The 18,680-nt window shown below is 41.2% G+C and overlaps 1 protein-coding gene across 1 annotated transcript in view; it reads right to left on the reverse strand.

Annotated features, from left to right (window-relative positions):
• The window catches only part of fat2 (FAT atypical cadherin 2), a 56,899-nt gene that overhangs the window by 24,749 nt on the left and 13,470 nt on the right, over nucleotides 1-18,680 (reverse strand). Inside the window, exons 5-14 of the mRNA XM_056250358.1 lie at nucleotides 16,796-17,107; nucleotides 16,131-16,341; nucleotides 10,738-10,877; nucleotides 10,281-10,556; nucleotides 9,723-9,933; nucleotides 5,437-9,474; nucleotides 5,009-5,205; nucleotides 4,624-4,777; nucleotides 3,824-4,057; nucleotides 2,593-2,982 (exon numbers count right to left, since the gene is read on the reverse strand). Coding sequence (XP_056106333.1) covers nucleotides 2,593-2,982; nucleotides 3,824-4,057; nucleotides 4,624-4,777; nucleotides 5,009-5,205; nucleotides 5,437-9,474; nucleotides 9,723-9,933; nucleotides 10,281-10,556; nucleotides 10,738-10,877; nucleotides 16,131-16,341; nucleotides 16,796-17,107 — 6,163 coding nt within the window. The remainder of the gene's footprint in view (nucleotides 1-2,592; nucleotides 2,983-3,823; nucleotides 4,058-4,623; nucleotides 4,778-5,008; nucleotides 5,206-5,436; nucleotides 9,475-9,722; nucleotides 9,934-10,280; nucleotides 10,557-10,737; nucleotides 10,878-16,130; nucleotides 16,342-16,795; nucleotides 17,108-18,680) is intronic.

Consider the following 18,680-nt stretch of genomic DNA (forward strand, 5'->3'; position numbering starts at 1 on the left):
TCTTCACTTTAGAATACGGATCCAAATAATTAGTCATTCCTTTAGAAGTATGTAGTAACACTTGAGTCATTACTAGTTAGTTATCATGATTCTTACATGAAAAGCCAATCCTAAAGGGTAGAATCTTCTAATCCTTCACAAGATATTTGCACACACGTATGAGGTAGGAGACATTAATAAAATCTTTTTTTTTTTTGCGAGGTATAGGTTAAATAATAAAATCACTGTATATGGTATTTGGATGGCCGATAACTCAATATGTTCCAGCCGTCACCGTGACTCTGGCCAATTTTCTGGCATTCCTCTGGACTGGCATTGAATCACTACAGGACAAGTAAGGTCCCGACAACTGCATTTAAAAAGCCATTTCTTTAAAATTATTCAGTTCTCTAGGAGAGAGCATAGGCTAATTATTTCCCAAATCATAAGTCTGCTATGCTATTACATATTGATAAACCTTGTGTATTTGTTTACAGCAGTTATTAATGTTAATGTAGTGCTAGTCATTTGTCCTGCATTAGTTATTGATTAGTTTTGCATGAACTATTAATCTTCTTCAGTAGTTCTCTGGGAAGCATTAAAAAAAAGTAGTTATTGATTAGTTAATAGTGAACTACCACTTTCATCTGTGCGCTGTTACTTACTAATTCGTTAATCAGAATTCCTTGTTAGTTAATAGTAGTTACTAGATTGTTAATATTGTGTTACTCATTTGTTCCCGTGTAGTTATTCATTAACGAAGGAACCGTATTTTAAAGTGTTACCGACAACTATTATTAAAAAGCCTCAGGTCTTCTTCAAAGAAGGGGAGATTTCTATTGGATACGGTCAAATCATGCAAACTTTACCAAAAGAGTTCACTGTACCTCAAAAGAAATATTGCTGATACAACACTGAAGAACTGCTTTTGAACTATGAATAATCTAATCTATTTTATTCACTTGTACCATATAAAGGTTTTTCCAGATGACACATCTTAAAATGGATCACTGAACTCTAGGCAAAGAGAAAAAAAAAGTCCAAAATATAATGCATACCCAGCAAATCTGAGCTTGACTTTTATTTGCTATGAAACTAGGCAAAACTACACAGTGGATTTACAGCGTTTGGAAGGGAATTACCTCTAAATAGCCCATTGATTTATGCAGAATGCTTGCTATCAGGCAGAACAACTGACAGTTTTGTATTCTTTGACAACTATTAAAGAGTTTGGCTCAATCCTTGATAAAAGTCCTGCAGCATGAAGGCTCAGAGGATTTGAAATAAGAGGACAAGAGCAAGAAAGAGAGGGGAGACTAGGACTGAACAGATGGGAATAAACATGCTAACAAGTGCCTGTGTGGATTCAAAACATGTCAGCACAGGTTCTTCAATTTAACATGTACTCATGCTGAAGAACATTCCAGCTTTGCACAACAGTAATAAAGCCACAGAAGATCAATGGCGGCATGCTAGTAATATATCTACTTTCTATGAATGCACGTGGATCACAAACATATTCAGCCTCAAACTCATTGTAATTTTTTGTGACACTCACTTAAAGTTATATAGGCTACAGTTACTGTAAGTCTTTTCAGTTCAGAATGTGGTCACACTTTAGATTCTCACTAACTAACTATTAACTATGACTTTTCCCTCAATAAACTCCTAATTACTGCTTATTAATAGTTAGTTAAATTGTTAAGTTTAGGTATTGGGTAGGATTAAGGGATGTAGAAAATGGTCATGCAGAATAAGGCATTAATATGTGCTTTATAAGTACTAATAAACAGCCAATACCCTTTAATATGCATGCTAAAAAACAACTAGTTAATAGTGAGAATTGGACCCTGAACTAAAGTGTTACCTAGATTTTTTTGTAAATTTAATGAAATGGATAATGAAAAATAAAAGTGTTAGAGGTATGAGAACTTTCATGAAAACTCTATTAGAATTTTCATACCGTTTACAAGAAAAGATTACATTTAATCACTTAAAAAATAAGTTATAACTGTCAAGTAAAAAGTAATTTTTTACTTTACTTAGTTTCCTTACATCATTAGGTCCCACTTTATATTAAGTGGCTTTAACTACTATGTACTAACATTGAAATTAATAATTTGATACAATGGACTTATTGTACATGTATATACATGTTTTTACATTGTACTTATTTTTAAAATACCTGCATGTAATTACAGCTGTAATTAATTTATGTAATTGCATTTGTAATTACACTGTTGACCCTTCCTTTGCACCTTAACCCACCCTTATACCCATATCACACACCTGTCCCTAACCGTACCCGTATCACACCTAAATAGCAGCAATGTGTTTTGCAATACAACATGAACACAATAAGTACATTGTACTTATTTTTAGATGTAAGTACATAGTACTTAAAGCCACTTAATATAAAGTGGGACCCATCATTATGTCAAACTACCAAAAAAAAAAAAAAAAAAAAAAAAAAAAAACTACCTCTAAAATTAAAGCATTTATAAGTGTAAAAATACTGACATGTTTAAAGCCTTGCCATATATTCCATGATTCATCATTACAAAACATATTAAACATTTACTAGTAAAGAAATCTAATTTAAAAAGCCCTTACCTGTCATGGAGTTTATCTGGAATCGGCCGTCTACATTGCCAGAGAGGATAGTATATCGTACAGGCTCGTTATCAGTGCCATCTATGGGGAGGGCGGACACGCTGATCACCTCTGATCCGATCCGTAACGATTCTGGGATCTGTACAAAGTACTCCGAGCTAAGGAACAATGGCTGGTAATCACTCAGGATGACCACGTGTACTGTAATTGTGGCAAAGGAGAAAAGGTGGCGAGGGAGGCCTCGGTCGGTGGCTTTTACTTTCATCTCATAGGTGAACTTGGTCTCGTCGGCTAGAGATCTCTCCAGTCTCAAAATGCCTGAGATTTCATCTAGGGAGAAGAAGCCGCTGTCGACGCCTTGAAGAGAGTACCTCACCTCTGAGTTTATACCTGGAAGAGTTATATAACATAATATTCTCAGTATTATAGTGCAGGAATAGCAGATCAACAGATGACTAAAAACAAGAATATATGGTCTCAAAAGTAATGTTACATCTATTTAAATACACTAATAACTAGGCTTTAAGCCCAACGTCACATGAACAACATGTCTCATTGCATCCGCTTGTCAAAGAAAGTGTTAACAGCAGTATGAACTGAGAGCAATATCTATGGAATTAAGGTAATCAGCTAACCTAGCAAAATCTTTTTTTTTTATTGTTGGCGTTTTATTAGATTTAAATATATATATATCAAAGTGTTCGTGAGAATAAATAAAAAAATCTGCATATGTGATGGACATTGGTTATGCTCCTGTTTGTTTGCACCTTTGAATGTATCTTGAGTAAAACAGCTCCATGTTTAACGAAGCACATACAAAAGACCTGAACCGGTTGAAACCTTGATTTATGTTTACATTGCAAGATTGTGTTCACATTAATTTTGCACATTTGTGCATTACTTATGCTTAGAAAGGATAATGTCATTAAATCACTTGTTAAAGAAATATTATAAAGAGCAAAGGAGTTCCAATTCACATGAATCCCTGTGACGGTACTCTACAAGTTCACACACATCTCCAGGTGTGGTCTGTTCCTCCCTAATCATGTTTCTCTGTCAGAGCCTTCAATCCTACATCAAACACTGCATACCTTAAGCTTTTCAACCTGCATGTGAAGGGTCAAAGAAAAAAGCTGAGGGGCTTTTAATACTTTCTGAGTGGATAAGTCGAAAATAGTCTGTGTGTTTTGCTTTAAAGCAGCCATTCGTGACAAGAGAAACAGTGCCATACCTGTGTCTGGGTCTTTGGCATAGATGACAGCAATAGGTGTCCTAATCGTGGTGTTGTCAAACACAGTGATGTCATAATGGCTTGTGGAGAATTGTGGCGGGTTGTCGTTCATGTCTTTTACCATGAGTGTGACGTCTGCCTGACAAGAGCGGCCACCACCATCAGTCGCTTTGACAACAAGATCATACTCTGATTCCCGCTCCCGGTCCAAGACAGCAAGGGTGTATAGCTCACCTTTAAAAAAAGAAAAGGCATATGCTTGAAACTAGGCTTTATTAAAATAATTACAATAACAGGGAACGGTTAAACACTGTGTTGTAACATGTAGGGTATTTAAGACAAGCCTTGACTAGTTATTTATTTGATAGATGTGTGAAACAGATTATTTACTTGAAGTTAGTGGTTTCATTTCTTTACCATGGCTGCAAAAACAAAGAAAGTTGTTGTTTCAAGAACTTTACACTACAGACCTGGACACAGTCCTTTGTTTCTAACATTGCCTGAAGCATTTCATGCATCTTGTATCTTGTTAACCCAAAATAACCATCTTAAAAGATGTTACATTTAGATAGGTTGCTCTGGAAGAGATTAAGTCACATAATCGTATCATAAATCAAATATTCTCATTCTTTACAAGGAATTCCAAACATTCCAAATGTCCTGGGAAAGTTGCCTCTTATCTTCTTTGTTGGTTTGATTTCCTCGAACAGTAAGCAAAAGCAATCTCAAACTTTTCTTCAATCTCAGACTGCAGTGAATGCTACTAAAAATCTGGAGGAGGATTGAGAGATCAAAATTACCAGTTTTGGAGTCAAGATGGAACTTGTCTGCATTAGGTCCATGAAGAGTAAATGACACCTGGCCATTTGTTCCAATGTCGGGATCAGAAGCAGAGATCTTCAGGATGAACAAGCCTGATTGGGAATTCTCCACGACTGCCTCTGTATAAAGTAACTGGGAAAAGGGACAAGTGGGACAATTTCCAATAAAATAGGTTGCCATCAACCAACATCAAATTTCAGAATTTCTTCAATTTAGGTTCTAGTATGTAGGCCTTTCTACAGGCACTTTTATATCCCATGTCGGAATATATTTATTATTATTTTATTTATTTTTAAATTAAAATCACATTAAAGTAGACACATATGAAACATACTGATATCTTCTGGAGAACGCCTGACTTACTTGCTCACACAAAGGACTGTTGTCATTGAGGTCAAGAACATGGACCTCAACATTGGCAGAGGTTTGAAACCTTCCATCTGTGGCTGTTATCTTAAGGGTGTATTTGTCTTTGTCTTCTCTGTCAAGCGGACTTTTGGAAATCACTGTCCACTCCTCCCCTGCTGCTGTGACTGAGAACTGGCCCAATGGGTCTCCCTCTTCAAAGATGAAAACAGCAACAGTATATGATTAAAACCACCATACGTAATTTTGCCCATGCAAAAAATGTTTATACAAAAGTCAAAGTTGAGGTAAAATGTCAAAGCAGAATTGTAAAGACAGACAGCACAGAATAATTATTAGAACTCAGTTTCATTACATTAAAAGTGTTATATTAACATTATATTAATAGACAATAATAGTTTAACTAAACCAGTGACTTTGCGTACCTGTTATATAACATACAATCTGTCTATTATCTGCAGACACATCTTTATCAGCAGTTGTCAGAGTCACAATGGTTTCTCCAGGCCCGGTGTTCTCTAGGATGGACCCTTGGTACAGTTCCTCTGTAAACTGAGGTGGGTTATCATTTTCATCACTGATAGTCACCTCAACTAGAACTGAAGAGGTCAGTTTGACAGTGTCGCCATGATCAGTGGCCACCACATAGAATCTATGAAGCTGTTTGGTCTCGGAATCAGCCTCCTTTAAGGCAGTAATCCAGCCAGTTTGCGAATCAATTGTAAACATGTCGCCAATATCATCTGACTCCGACTCGATTGTATATGAGACTTCTCCGTTGACGTTTGTGTCTGCATCATTAGCTGTCACTTGAATGACCGTGGTGCCGCGGGGCAAATTCTCAGTCAGGAAGGCCTTATAGGGGTCAGCCTCAAACATAGGCTGATTGTCATTAACATCTTGAACCTTTATGTGAACAGACACAAGAGATGCTACATCGGTACCATTGTGATTTCCTTGAGCGATCACATCAATCTTGTATATCTTGGTTTTTTCATGGTCAATGTTCTTCTGCACTACAACTGTACCGCTATCTTTGTCGACAGCAAAAGCATGTTCTTTGTTGCTGTCTATAGTGTTACCATCCACCAAGCTGTATATCAGTGGCATATCAGCATCCGCCTTGACTGTGCCTATCTCATATCCGATAGGGAGGTCCTCAGATGCTGAGAAAGTGTACAATGGCTCGGTAAACCGGGGCAGAATGACCTCCGGTGGTACCACCTTGACCTGTACTGGCACAGAGGAGTTGTAAAAAGGAATGCCTCCATCTCGAGCCTTAACTTTGAAGGTGAAAATCTTATTCTCCAAACCAACCAGACTCTCTTTGACACTGACCATTCCGGTAAAAGGGTTGAGCTCAATAATATCTTCAGTAACCTCCTCTGCTTCTTCTACTGTGTAAGTGACATCCGCATTTTTACCTTCATCTGCATCATAAGCCATTATCTGTATCACTGGTGAGCCTTTGTTTACTGTTGACTGAATGGACACCTGATACTCTGAGACTTTAAATTGAGGGACGTTATCATTCTCATCTGTTAGAATGATCTTTACAGTGCAAAATCCCACTCTTCCTCCACCATCCTTAGCCATGACCTTAATCGCAATCACTCTTTGCGATGGATTTTCTCTGTCCAATGACTGTGAAGTCACAATTTGTCCATCTTCATCAATGGAGAACTTCTCATCGGCAAGCTTGTTAATAATGGTGTAGTCTACACTGCCGTATGGCCCATCATCCGGGTCAATAGCAGCCAGACGGATCACACGAGTTCCCACTTCTGCGTTCTCTGCCAGATCTGCCTCGTAAATGTTCTGGTTAAAATAGGGGCTGTGCTTGTTGCCGTTTGTCATGTCAATGTTAACAGGGGCAGTCTTCTGAAACACACCATCAGAAACTGCAACGGTGAGGTTATAAAATTGATCCAGGTTTTTCTTGCACAAATTAGAGAATGAGATAAGTCCAGATGATTCATTTATAGAGAAATATCTCCCCTCGTTGCCAGACAGGATCTTATATTGGAGGTCATCCTTACTATCAGGGTCTGAAGCCTGAACTTTGATAACGATGTGGCCACAAGTGGCCATTTCATCAAGAGAGGCCCGATAAGATGGCTCACCAAAATCTGGAGGGTTGTCATTGACATCTATGACGTTTACAATGATGTGAGCCTCACCGCTGAGCGGTGGTGAACCTTTATCTGTGGCTTTAACTTTCAGCATGAACTGCTGCATGGTTTCATAGTCCAGTACTTGCAATGTCACCAAAATCCCAGTTAGTGGGTCAATATCAAAAAAATCACTTTTGTCAATCAATTGGTAAGTTACCTCTGAATTCCTGTTTGAATCTCTGTCAACAGCTGAGACCTGTAAAACAGATGTGCCTATTGGAAGGCCCTCAGACACATCTGTAATATAAGGCAGATTCTGAAAGACAGGGGCATTGTCGTTTATATCTTCCAGATCAATCTCTACTTTGGCTTCGCTAAAGGTACCAGTCACCGAATCTGTGGCACGAACAGTCAAAATATGCTTTGTTTGAGTCTCAAAGTCTAGGAAATCAGTGACACTTAAGACCCCTGTTTTGAAATCAATGTTGAAAAACCTGGAGGCATTGTCTTCCTCTAGATTGTAGATAAGGCCGTATCCTTCTGGGTTTCTTGCTTGCACATGCAGGATCGTTGTAAAAGGAGTAATATTCTCAGGTAATTTCAAAGGGTAGTACAGGCTTTGAAATATTGGATGAGAACGATTTTGCACTTGGACGTAGAGTGTCCCAGCGGCTGAAAGACTCGGCTCACCATCATCTGATACCAGTACAGTGAGCACATACTTATTCATAGATTCAAAGTCTAAAGGTTTCTGTAATGACACATCCCCAAGATAAGAGTCGATTCTGAAGAGATTGAAATCATCCTCCAGTAAAAATATTATAGATCCATTCTCACCGAAGTCTTCGTCGGTTGCTAGCACTTGGAAGAGAACATCCCCTGGTTCAGTTTCCTCCGATATTATCAACGAATGAGGCAAATTTGATATTTTCGGAGCATTGTCATTGATATCATCTATATATACCTTAACATGAGTTACATCCACACGTGGTGGATGCCTCATGTCACGGACCTCCACGGAAACATCGAACTCATCCCGTTCCTCCCTGTCAAACGGAACTCCGGTGGTCTGCAGGACTCCAGATGATGGAACCACTGCAAATTTCCCATGTGGGTTCAAAACGGTGTACTGCAAGGGCTCGTTCAGGTAGCTACCTGTTGCTCTCAGAATGGCTAAAATTTTCACAGATGCAGAGTTCTCCGGTACACTGACTACATGCATTCTCTCCTCAAACTTCAGACTAGTCTTTGTTGAATTGGTGATATTGCATTTCACTAGGGTAGTGTCTTTATATAACCCATCGGAGGCAGTGATCTTCAACTCATTATGGGACTGTAGTTCAGATGAATCATTCACTGAGATTATTCCAGTGGACTGGTCTATTTTAAATGCATTTTTATTACTACTCTCCGAAATCATGTAGGTGACTGCTGAATCTGCATCGTGAGCTGTCACTTGGATCACTTTCATGTCTTCAAAAACTGGTGAGGTGACGGCAGTTTTATAGACAGGTGAAGCAAATTTTGGAGGACAATCATTAAAGTCCATGACACGAATATTTACTCTGCATGGCTTGGAAGAACTTAGCGATGGCTCGCCGGAATCCCACACCTGAACGCTGAAGAAAAATTCAGGTGTTGTCTCAAAGTCTACTGTAGTCTTTAAGAAGATGGTACCCATACTTGGATCTATTTTAAACACTTTCTGTGCTGCAGGCTCAAGGATTTGGAAGACCAGAAGAGCATTTGTGTCTTTGTCCGCATCTGACGCCTTGATCACTAACGGTGTGTTGTTCTCACCAGTCACCATGCTGTTTATGGTCGCAGACTCACTAATCTGCCCATAATATGTGTCCTGATGGAAAATGGGGGCGTTGTCATTTTCATCTATCACATAAATGTAAATTACAGCATCAGATGAGACTCCCGCTGAATTTGTAGCTCTTATTTGCAGACGATAGGAGGGGTGCTGCTCAAAATCGAGTGCATTTTGGACAGATAGCAGTCCAGAGTTGATGTTGATGTGGAATGTCCCATTGGGGTCGCCTTGATTGATCCTGTACAGCACTGAGGACGGGCAACTGGCGGAGACAGATAGCACAGGGGAGCCAGGAGGCATGGCCTCACTTATCTCAGTGATGTATTCTTCGGAGGAGAACCTGGGTGGTGTGAATTCAGACAACTTTACAGTGATGGTAACGGGGCAGAGGGCACTGCGCTGGGGAAAGCCCTGATCTGTAGCTTTTACTGTGAGGTGATACTGCTCCTGCGGAACTCTGTCTAATGCATCAAATACACGAATGCTTCCCGTCTCCTTGTCGATTTCAAAGGCACCATCCGCATTCCCACCTGGACAAAAAAAGGAGATTATTAATATTTACTTGAAGAACATTTTGTTAAATGTCAAAAACAGATTAAATGTGATTATAATTTTTTTAATTGCCACCCAAGAGTATTAAAATAGTAATAAAGAGTAATACAAAATTGAGTATTAAGGCAAGATTTCATTAATTCATATGAATTCGTGCTTGCATGAATGCTAAAGAAAAGTTAGTTAAAAAGCAAAGGCAATATAGTGCTCCAGGCTAATGTCTTACCAGAGTGAAAGGAATAAACAATCTCTGCATTGCTCCCTGTATCCTTATCCAGGGCTTTGACTCTTAGCACTTCGATGCCAGTGAGTGCCAGATTACTTATGGTGCCCTCATAATGAGTATTCAGAAAAGAAGGGATGTGGTCATTACAGTCTTCTACATGCACAACAACCTTCGCAAAGTTCTTTTTTATTGGGATCTTGTCATCTCGTACCTGGAAAGATAAAGTACATGGGTCAATGTGTGTGGGGTGCAAGAGTTGGGGAGTTAACTTTTGAACACTGATGACCCTTTTAGGCACTTTATTGAGGTCAGGAATTTTTCGGGAATGTGGATGTATGGTTTTCCCCTGTGCTCTGACCCCATTATGCCAGGGCCTCAAGATAATTATTCAAGATGATTTAACTGGACAAATAACAAAATAATTTCATGCCCATTTAATCAAAGTATAATTTTTGTCTGGCTTGTCCGTAATTGTAACAGATTGCTCAGGCCATTATTACTATTTTCATAAGACCTTGAGATGAGAGTCTAGTTGAATCAAGTCAAGTGTCACTTTACCATCACAATCAGAGTATGAGTGGAGATGGTCTCATAGTCTAGCTCCTCTTTAATGACAAGCACACCACTCCTTTGGTCCAGGTGAAAGTACTTGAGGCTGTCTGGGTTGAGGCTGCTGTGGATGGTGTAAAATAGTCCACTGTTGGCATCTGCATCATGAGCACTAATGTGAAGGATCTCCTTCCATGGAGATGTGTCCTCTGGCACTCTTACTTCATAGAGGCTCTTCAAGAACATGGGCCGATGCTCATTTATATCCACTACTTGAATGTAGGCCTAAGAAAAGTAAGACAAAACATCAAACTCTCAGCTGTTCATTGGCTTAAAATGAGACACATTAAAATGCAGACCTAATAACAATGGTAAATATTTCATCTCGCAGAGATGCAGAGGTGCATGCTATGAATTTATTGAGTCTGCGCTCAATGTGTGATAGATTTGGCATGTGTGCTCATACTTGAGTGGTTATGGCCTGAAATCCATCTGTGACTCTGACTGTTAAGTTGTAATGAGATTTTCTGCCAGCATCTAGACGTCTTGCTTTCACAATGCTCCCTGTGTTCTTCTCAATGTAGAAGTCCTGCTCTTCATCACCACCTAAGACAAAATGTTAGCTAGTGGTTAGATCAGTGGTTCTCAACATGGGTCAGAGGTTTGTTATCAACCAACCACACAAATGTACATATTAAGGATAGCAAAATAAAAGCCTTATGAATTTTTAAAAGAAGGTTTAAAAAACCCTTCCCATGTATTTTATTCTTCAAAGGGCTTGCATCCAATCAATCTATATGGTATTTTGGTGCATAATCATCTGTTACTTCACTAACTGGTCGATTAAATAGTTTATGTGTTTGAATTTAATGTTATATTAATATCATTTAAACGTATGCATTTCAATATTCCATAATTACAATAACCCATGACAATAATGCCTTACAATGTTTGCTTGTGGGTCTTTTCATTGCTTTGCCTCCAAATTAAATAGGTTTTGGGTGTATTCAGTGCATTTAATTATGAAGTTCTGTAAACATGTCGCTTCTGCTTGTGTCACGTTTCAGTGTGTTTAGTTCTGTTTTGTAATCTTGTTTTCCCCTGTCTTGTGTGATTTTTGGTTTAGTCCTGTTAGTTTTCCCGCTCCTCGTTTGTGTTCAATTCTCTGCACCGGTTTTCAGTTTATTATCTCGTTTGGTTCAGTTCATTTAAACCCTGTGTTTTCCCTCAGTGTTTGTCGATCGTCGTCAATGTATGGTTGTATGTTAACCCTGAAGTCCTGGAGTTCTGTTCTTTTGTTCTCGTTTGTTTTTGGATGTTTTGAAGTTTGTTTAATAAATCTATTATATTGAAGCCCTTGTCCTCGTCTTCAGCTACCTGCAGCAACCCTGACAGAACGATCGACCAACATCTAAAAATGGGCCGAAGGAGGAAAAACAAAGAGGTGAGCCCCTTCGAAAACCCAATCCTTTTCCAAGAGGAGCGCTCACTTGAAGAATACGCTGGTCTTTACCTAGAACTCTATGAGGATGTGACGCTGGAAGAAGAAGAGCTGACTAAGAGTTTCTGGGGTGGTCTGAAGGACCCGCTAGCCCAGTTAATTCTGGTGAAGGACCTCAATATGTCCTTTTTGGAGTTTGTGGATCACACACTGTGGGCGTGTGGATCCACATACCTCGTGGAAGATCTCCCACTCCAGCCAGTTCCAAGCCCGCCAGCCCCTGAGCCCATCACCTGCACGCCAGCGCCTGAGCCCATCACCTGCACGCTAACGCCAGAGCCCATCGTCTGCCCGCCAGAGCCTGAGCCCATCGCCTGCCCTCCAGAGCCTGCACACCGCATCAGCCCTGCCACCAGATCTGTCCCTGGACTTCCCCGGCTGATATCCTGTATGGCTGATCCCCCGCTGATATCAGTGCGATTAGCCAAAAAGATGGCTGCCGAGGCTGGGGTTCACGTCAGCCACATCCAGCCAGAGACCGTCCAGCCAGAGACCGTCCAGCCAGAGACCGTCCAGCCAGAGACCGTCCAGCCAGAGACCGTCCAGCCAGAGACCGTCGCCTGCCCGCCAGAGCATGAATCCAGCCCCAAGCTTCCTGATGTGCTGGCCCCGTCCAGTTCCGAGTCCCCTGATGTGCTGGCCCCGTCCAGTTCCGAGTCCCCTGATGTGCTGGCCCCGTCCAGTTCCGAGTCCCATGATGTGCTGGCCCCGTCCAGTTCCGAGTCCCATGATGCGCCAGAGCCAGAGCCCGTTGACCCAGCGCCAGAGCCAGAGCCCGTTGACCCAGCGCCAGAGCCAGAGCCCGTTGACCCAGTGCCAGAGCCAGAGCCCGTTGACCCAGCGCCAGAGCCCGTTGACCCAGCGCCAGAGCCAGAGCCCGTTGACCCAGCGCCAGAGCCCGTTGACCCAGCGCCAGAGCCAGAGCCCGTTGACCCAGCGCCAGAGCCAGAGCCCGTTGACCCAGCGCCAGAGCCCGTTGACCCAGCGCCAGAGCCCGTTGACCCAGCGCCAGAGCCCGTTGACCCAGACCCAGAGCCCGTTGACCCAGACCCAGAGCCCGTTGACCCAGACCCAGAGCCCGTTGACCCAGACCCAGAGCCCGTTGACCCAGACCCAGAGCCCGTTGACCCAGACCCCGTTGACCCAGCGCCCGTTGATGTCAAGTCTGTTTCCGTTCCTGAACCTGTCCTTCTCCCCAAGAAAATTTTGGGGGGGGGCTATACGCCTTCGCCGTGGCCAGCCAAAGATCCACGGAGGCCCGGAAAAATAACACCGCCGTGGCCACCTGATGGGTCTTCACCGCCGTGGCCACCCGAAGGGTCCTCACCGCCCTGGACGCCCGAGGGTCCCACAGCTCCGCCCTGGACGCCCGAGGGTCCCACAGCCCCGCTCTGGACGCCCGAGGGTCCCACAGCTCCGCCCTGGACGCCCGAGGGTCCCACAGCTCCACCCTGGACGCCCGAGGGTCCCACAGCTCCACCCTGGACGCCCGAGGTTCTGCCTGCTCCGCCGTGGCCACGCCCACAGCCTGCACCGTCGTGGCCACGCCCACAGCCTGCACCGTCGTGGCCACGCCCACTGCCTGCTCTGCCCTGGCCACGCCCACAGCCTGCACCGTCGTGGCCACGCCCACTGCCTGCTCTGCCTTGGCCACGCCCACAGCCTGCTCCGCCCTGGCCACGCCCACAGCCTGCTCTGCCCTGGCCACGCCCACAGCCTACTCCGCCGTGGCCACGCCCACAGCCTGCTCCGCCCTGGAGGTTTCCCGGACCTGCACCATGCCCTCGTCAGCCTCCAGGGCGCCCACCCTCCCACCCCTTTGGATGTTATACGGCGCGAGGACGCGCCTTCAGGGAGGGGGGAGGTACTGTCACGTTTCAGTGTGTTTAGTTCTGTTTTGTAATCTTGTTTTCCCCTGTCTTGTGTGATTTTTGGTTTAGTCCTGTTAGTTTTCCCGCTCCTCGTTTGTGTTCAATTCTCTGCACCGGTTTTCAGTTTATTATCTCGTTTGGTTCAGTTCATTTAAACCCTGTGTTTTCCCTCAGTGTTTGTCGATCGTCGTCAATGTATGGTTGTATGTTAACCCTGAAGTCCTGGAGTTCTGTTCTTTTGTTCTCGTTTGTTTTTGGATGTTTTGAAGTTTGTTTCATAAATCTATTATATTGAAGCCCTTGTCCTCGTCTTCAGCTACCTGCAGCAACCCTGACAGCTTGCCTTTATTTAGGTTTACAAATATGGTTTGAGCCATAGTGTACACTACTGACTGCTAAGATCAATATCAATTCATTATTATAATAATATTAAGATGAATGCATTTTAATGTTTGATTTTAAGTTGACTTTACAATACTACTTTACTATTTTGTTTCTGTTTTGGGTCACCTCTCAGTGTCCAATATAAAATATCATGTCCAAAAAAAAACACTGGGTCAGAATAACATACTGTTTCAAACATCTGATGGTTTACCATCGACACCTCTGTGTGAACCTTTGTGGGTGAAACTGTATGCATTACTTCAGGGCTAAGTGAGTAACATGAAGTGTTATGACAGCAGGATTCAGGTGAAGTGTAATCCACATACAATCCTCTACGATTAGCATTAGTAGAATAATTACATGACTATCAACAACAACAACAACAACAACAAAAAGCCTTGATGAAAAGTACAAGCATACTGTAAATTTCACATTTGAGAGTATGGGTACCAATCACACAGTTGCTCTCTTAGACCCACATGAGTCTTTGTTGTTATGCCCATCCAGGTACAATAATGACAGAAAACAAGGCCACATCAGGAGGCCACTCCTGAGACACTGTTCATGACATCAGCACTATTGTTTAAGGGAAAACATTTGGCACACGTATAAAAAAGACCAGACGTCTTACTCAGTGGGGGAAAATTCATGCCTGCTTTAACAGATGGTGTTTATTAAGCATTCCACCTATGGAAGGCTATCTGGTCCCATTTTAATACAACATTCATTTTAAGTGGCTCTTCACTATGTTTATTTCCAAACTTTACAAAGCAGTCTTTAAGTGGATTTATCGTCCTCTTTGCTGGAGGCCAACCATCTCTAATTTTGCCCTTGATGGAGACTTTGAGATAAATTCAAGATGTTGTGTTGCTTTTTTTTTTATCAATACATAATTGGCTTCTCAAGGGCTGAAAACTAAATGATAAAAAGTTAGGGTTGGGGATAAAGTTAAGCAGACTAGAGATGATTTTATGTTATCATTTAACTTCCAAAACTGCACTGAGTCACTGCACAGATTTGTAATCTTATATTCTAATCAAACGTGAATATTTTTTTCTTTTTGCCCTGCTCTTTATGTAATTCATTGATTTTATTTAAATTATAGAATATTTAATGTTTCAGTAAACAAATCAACTATACACTGTTAATTCAGAAATCTAAAGTAATAATCCATAACTTGTTATAATATTTGTTTGTTTTTTCCGTTGGTTTTCAAGCAAATTAAATAGGTGTAGGGTTCACAGAGACTTTTAACTATGAATTTATTTAATCACATCACTTCTAACTGTCTGGCTTAATTTAGAAATCCCCAAAGGTACAAAATTACATTAAAACTCATCATTCAACGCACAAAGTATAAGGCAACATATAAGGGATCTGAAATGTACAGTATGATACTGAGTATTTTTCTTCAAATTGACCACAGTTTTCTGGTTAAAATATAATGTGTGTTCATATTTAAGAGTAAGATCACACATTTAAATGAATGCAGGCCTCGCTGTCATTATATCATGTTCAGTAGAATCATGCTGAGATAAAACAAGTTCTGAATCCACAGGTGAACTTTCTTCATTGATTCATTTTCCCTCCCTACTACAAATGCTTCTGATTTATTTCCACTGAAGCTCATTTCTCTCGGAGTGAGTCTGCAGGGCTGAAGGTAAGAATGTAGGGAGTAGAGTGAAGGTCAGGTTCAGCCCTTAACTGCAGGCGAATATTTGCTGCTTGCACGGGCACAGAGAGACTGATGGCAGCTCCTCTGGCGCTCTGGCTTGGTATCTGAAGAAATGTGTCACTGCTAAGATCTACCTCCTGGCACAGATCTTATCACAGAGAGGGAAGCTATAGCATCACAGTGACACCCGACCCCCTACATGCCGTGTGCCCATGACAGCTGTTTTTCTTTCTTTTTGCATAGCTATTTTATAAAACATGAATTTATAGGCCTACTCTACTGTTAACTCCAATTTTTTCACTCTTTGTTTTAAACATAAACATCACTAAAAGTAGTCAGATTTATGCTTACCGTATTGACCGTGAATCTTGTTTATGTTCATTTACTGTACAGAGCAATGATGTGGTAAATGATATAGCCTTGCTTACCGGTTATGTCAAAAAAGTGCAGGCTCTTCGAGATCTCTGTTTGGATGATTCCCACCATGTCAGAGACAGGATCTGTCTCCATCACCACATAGTTGAAGGGTGGCTCATCAAAAGCCAGTACCTCAGAGCTGGACTCAGGTTGGGGCAGCCATTGAACATGCAGACGGGCCTTAGACATTCTTGGAGGGTTGCCTTGGTCTGTTGCTTGTATCTATGATAGTGAAGGAGAAAACAAAAGGTGAAAAAGTGAATTTTCCTCCCTTTTATTGTAATTTATATCTAGATTTACTGGAATATATCATGTCATATTTGTTGGGCAACTATTTTGTTTATGTTTGTAGAATGTTTTACTAGGGTTATACCAAATTAAATTGTACTTACTCAAATAAGTACTAAGTAAAATTAATTAACTACATGCACTTACTATAGAGTTACGATTAGGGTTAGGGTTTAATTTAGGGTTAGTTACTTGTAATTATGTATAGTTTACTGTTATTACTATAGTAAATACATGTAGTATCATGTAACTATGTCACCTTAAAATAAAGTGTTACCACAAATTGCTCTGAATTTGCAAAAGTCACTTCTGAATTGAAACAAAATATTGTGAATCACACTGATTCACTGTCAACCTAAAAGTTCACAGCCCTAGATTGTATCCATACCGTCAGAATACTGTAGTTGCCCCGAACAAACTCTCCTCGAGCTGTCACCACCCCGGTCTCAGGATGGATATCAAAACGATCGTCACTGCTGTCTTCCAGGCTGTACGTGATCATGCCATTGGGCCCCACATCGTCATCACGGGCCACCATCCTGTAGATGTCCTGAGGCTCCTCCGTGGTCTGCTGTTCGGGTAGTTTTATCTGGAAAAGCTTTTCACTGAACTGAGGGCTATTATCATTCTCATCCAAGACGTCGATGATTACGGTGGCAGTGGAGCTTAATGGAGGATCTCCTTCATCTGATACCATGACCTTAACAACGGCAGGTGTGGAAAACATCTTTAACATCATGTGCACAAATCGAAACCACATCTCTGTCAACTCTCAAAGTGTTAGGCGTGGTTATGGATATGACAATGTAGATATGATTGGTCTTGGTGGAATAGATCTGCTATTGCTGCTGCTACAGAGCAAGTACTGAGACTTGTCAATACATACACAGCACGCTGCTGTGAACAAGTAAGACATACTACTGCTGCACAAATAGCACATCTATACAGGTGGAGCTGGGGAAGATGGAGGGTTTCTTAAAGTGCACTGCAAATGCTATAAGTATAAGCTTCAAGTAATTGAAGGTTAAGCAGCGAGCCATTGGCTACTGACACAGCAGGAACCAATCAGATGTGCCCTATCGAGAACGATAAGGACCTATCAGTCTCTATCATTTGTTTCATGACAGAATTAAAAAAATAATAATAATTTGTCTTTTAAATAAACAACAGTTTCACTGAGCATGTAACTCTTTGTTGCATGCATTATGAAATTAAAAGTGTTTTCTTGCTCCTTACTAAAATCAAAAATGTTTTTTAAAACATTATATTAGAGGGGAGGGGTACATTTAGTTAACAGTGTATGACAAAGGAATTAATCAAACACAAAACTGGCTCTTAGGTTAGCTTAATTCAATTTTACTTAAAAACTAAAAACAAAGATATTTAATAAAGCACAATACAAAAGTCTAAATATAAATATAATAACTGCAATATTCTTTATTTTGGAATATAGAAAATAGTGGCAGCATTCATTGCATCCACAGCACCAGCTCCTTTGGCGTCATATAGGTGACGCCATATGACATTTCGTCGAAATCTTACGCACATGGCATCCTTTAGTGTCAACATAACACGCACTGTTATGGGTAGGTTTAGGTCTGGGGTAGGGTACGGTTATGACACCTAGGGATCTGCGTCTCATATTCACGCTAAACGATGCCATGTGCGTTGGATTTAGACGTGCGTCACCTGTATGACGCCTTGGGTTCTGCGTCTCATATTGATGCTAAAGGATGCCATGTGCGTAAGATTTCGACGAAATGTACAAAGCGTCACATGTATGACGCCAAAGGATGAGAACGGGCTGAGGATTCCTATCCATTTTACTTTCCCTCAGTGTTGTGGATTTTTTATCGGTCTAAGAATGTTTTCTGAGGGAAAATCTCTAGAACCTCCGTGGCAGAAAAAGGTTTAGAATGACCACAGAATGTAGTGTAAGAAAAAGTTATTTGTTTATTCAAAGTCTAATAGTCAAAATTATTAATTATTGTACTGTCCGCCTAAGCATCATGTCATTCATCCAAAATTGAATACTGTTTTTTTTTTATAGGACAAACTCTGAACAATCTTCATGAATGTATTTTCTATATTACAACAGTGCCATATCAAATGAATCATGATTCAAATCATTCATATTTGATTTGTGAACCAGATCAACCAGTTTGTCGGAAAGAACTGATTCTTTTTAAAATTGGATTGATCTGGTTCACTGATGCAACAACGACTCGGTGATTTGGTCACATTGGATCTCAAGTTAACAGCACTTTAGGGGA

Source organism: Rhinichthys klamathensis, unplaced genomic scaffold (genome assembly GCF_029890125.1).
Source record: "Rhinichthys klamathensis goyatoka isolate OS25496 unplaced genomic scaffold, OSU_Roscu_1.1 h1tg000068l_1, whole genome shotgun sequence".
Lineage (NCBI taxonomy): Eukaryota > Metazoa > Chordata > Actinopteri > Cypriniformes > Leuciscidae > Rhinichthys > Rhinichthys klamathensis.